The sequence below is a fragment of the Chrysemys picta genome, unplaced genomic scaffold (assembly GCF_011386835.1).
Source record: "Chrysemys picta bellii isolate R12L10 unplaced genomic scaffold, ASM1138683v2 scaf3, whole genome shotgun sequence".
In the NCBI taxonomy this organism is placed as follows: domain Eukaryota; kingdom Metazoa; phylum Chordata; order Testudines; family Emydidae; genus Chrysemys; species Chrysemys picta.
In genome coordinates this window covers 681,508-682,994 of record NW_027052710.1, presented here as the reverse complement: position 1 = coordinate 682,994, position 1,487 = coordinate 681,508, and the positions used below count along the sequence as shown (strand labels likewise).

The 1,487-nt window shown below is 60.3% G+C and overlaps 1 protein-coding gene across 1 annotated transcript; it reads right to left on the bottom strand.

Annotated features, from left to right (window-relative positions):
* Positions 1 to 323: 323 nt before the first annotated feature.
* Positions 324 to 1,195, bottom strand: LOC135977546 (cytoplasmic tRNA 2-thiolation protein 1-like). Its single transcript, XM_065578808.1, is given in 4 exon segments — positions 324 to 688; positions 691 to 809; positions 1,063 to 1,130; positions 1,133 to 1,195. Coding segments are annotated over 4 exon segments (615 nt in total).
* Between the last annotated feature and the right edge of the window lie 292 nt (positions 1,196 to 1,487).

The following is a 1,487-nucleotide window of genomic DNA, read 5'->3' as shown; positions in this document are numbered from 1 at the left end:
TGTCCAGATGGATGTTCGGTACTATCTCTATCTACCTTGCCAAGTTGGGGTGCTTGTGACTGTGCTAAATGTACTATAAACTATAGTTGTAAATATAAAAGAGTTCCGCTAGTGGGAGTGTAGCACCTGTGCACTTCGGGGTTCCCAACTACCTAATAAATTAAATAAAATTATACCTGATCTTGGGCTCAGAACCTGTCAACCCTCAAAGTATTAAGTGGGGATTCTTAAGTAATCAATATAATTAATACATCATCTAAACATCGGGCAAGAATGGGGAGGATCAGGGGGAGCATGTGGCCATGGACGGGCAGCACATCACTTCAGAAGACGAGGTCCCGGGGCTCAGTCAGCTCCCGTCCACCCCACGGCTTCACGTCCACCCATGACTCTGTGCCCTGCGCTCCCAGCTCTCTCTGCTGCTCCGGTAGCTCCCCCTCGGCCTCGCCCGGGGTCACCACATCCCTGCACTCCTCCTGGATGAGGGGCTGCCCGTCCCACAGCTTGTCCCGCAGGCGCCAGTGCTTGCCGATGCCCAGCTTGGGCAGGCCGCGGTCGAGCCCCTCCAGCAGGACGCAGGCCTTGCACAGGGGCTGGCTGGCCACGTAGCCACAGCGCTGGCAGGTGCCGTGGGCCGGCATGCAGAGGTCGGGGCGCAGTGAGAGATGCTCGCCCGAGTGGCCCAGGTGGCCATGGCACTGGGCCGGGCGGCCTCCAGCTCCTTGAGCAGGGCCCGGGCGTAGCCGCGGTAGGCCTGGGGGGCGTAGATGCACTCAGTGCTGAAGTAGTCCAGGCCCTGGAAGTAGGCGCAGAGGCAGGGCGGCTTTATGTATTTTGCCGCTCCAAGCACGGCAGTCAGGCAGCTTTCGGTGGATTGCCTACGGGAGGTCCGCCGGTCCCTTGTCTTTGGCGTACCCGCTGCCGAATTGCCGCCGAAGCCGCGGGACCAGCGGACCTCCCGCAGGCATGCCGCCGAAGGGAGCCTGACTGCCGCCCTCACGGTGACCGGCACGCCGCCCCAGTCACGTGCTTGGTGCGCTGGTGCCTGGAGCCGCCCCTGCGTAGAGGACGATCTCCTTCTCGTAGACGTGGCGCAGGGGCTTGCAGTGGGGCACGGCCCCCTCCCCCTCCTCCCTCTCCCGCCCGCTCCTGCCCCCCAGCGCAGCCGGCCCACGTCACCCTGCAGGAAGTTCATCAGCTCTGTTCTAGCTCCACCATCAGATTTGGGCTTGAAAGTTACAAAGGGGTGGAGTTAAGGGTGCTCTAGCTCGACTCCCATATTGGGACTGAGGCAGAGAAACTGAGTCAGAGAGAGGCAAAATTGACTTCCCTACAGACACTGAGGGACCTGGAAATACAACCCAGGTCACTCCCAGGACCCCCACCCCGCTCTAACCACTAAACCCCACTCCCCTCCATGACGTAGGGATAGAACCCAGACCCCTCCCTCTCTAACCCATTAGCTGTTGCCAGACATTTCCAAAGCT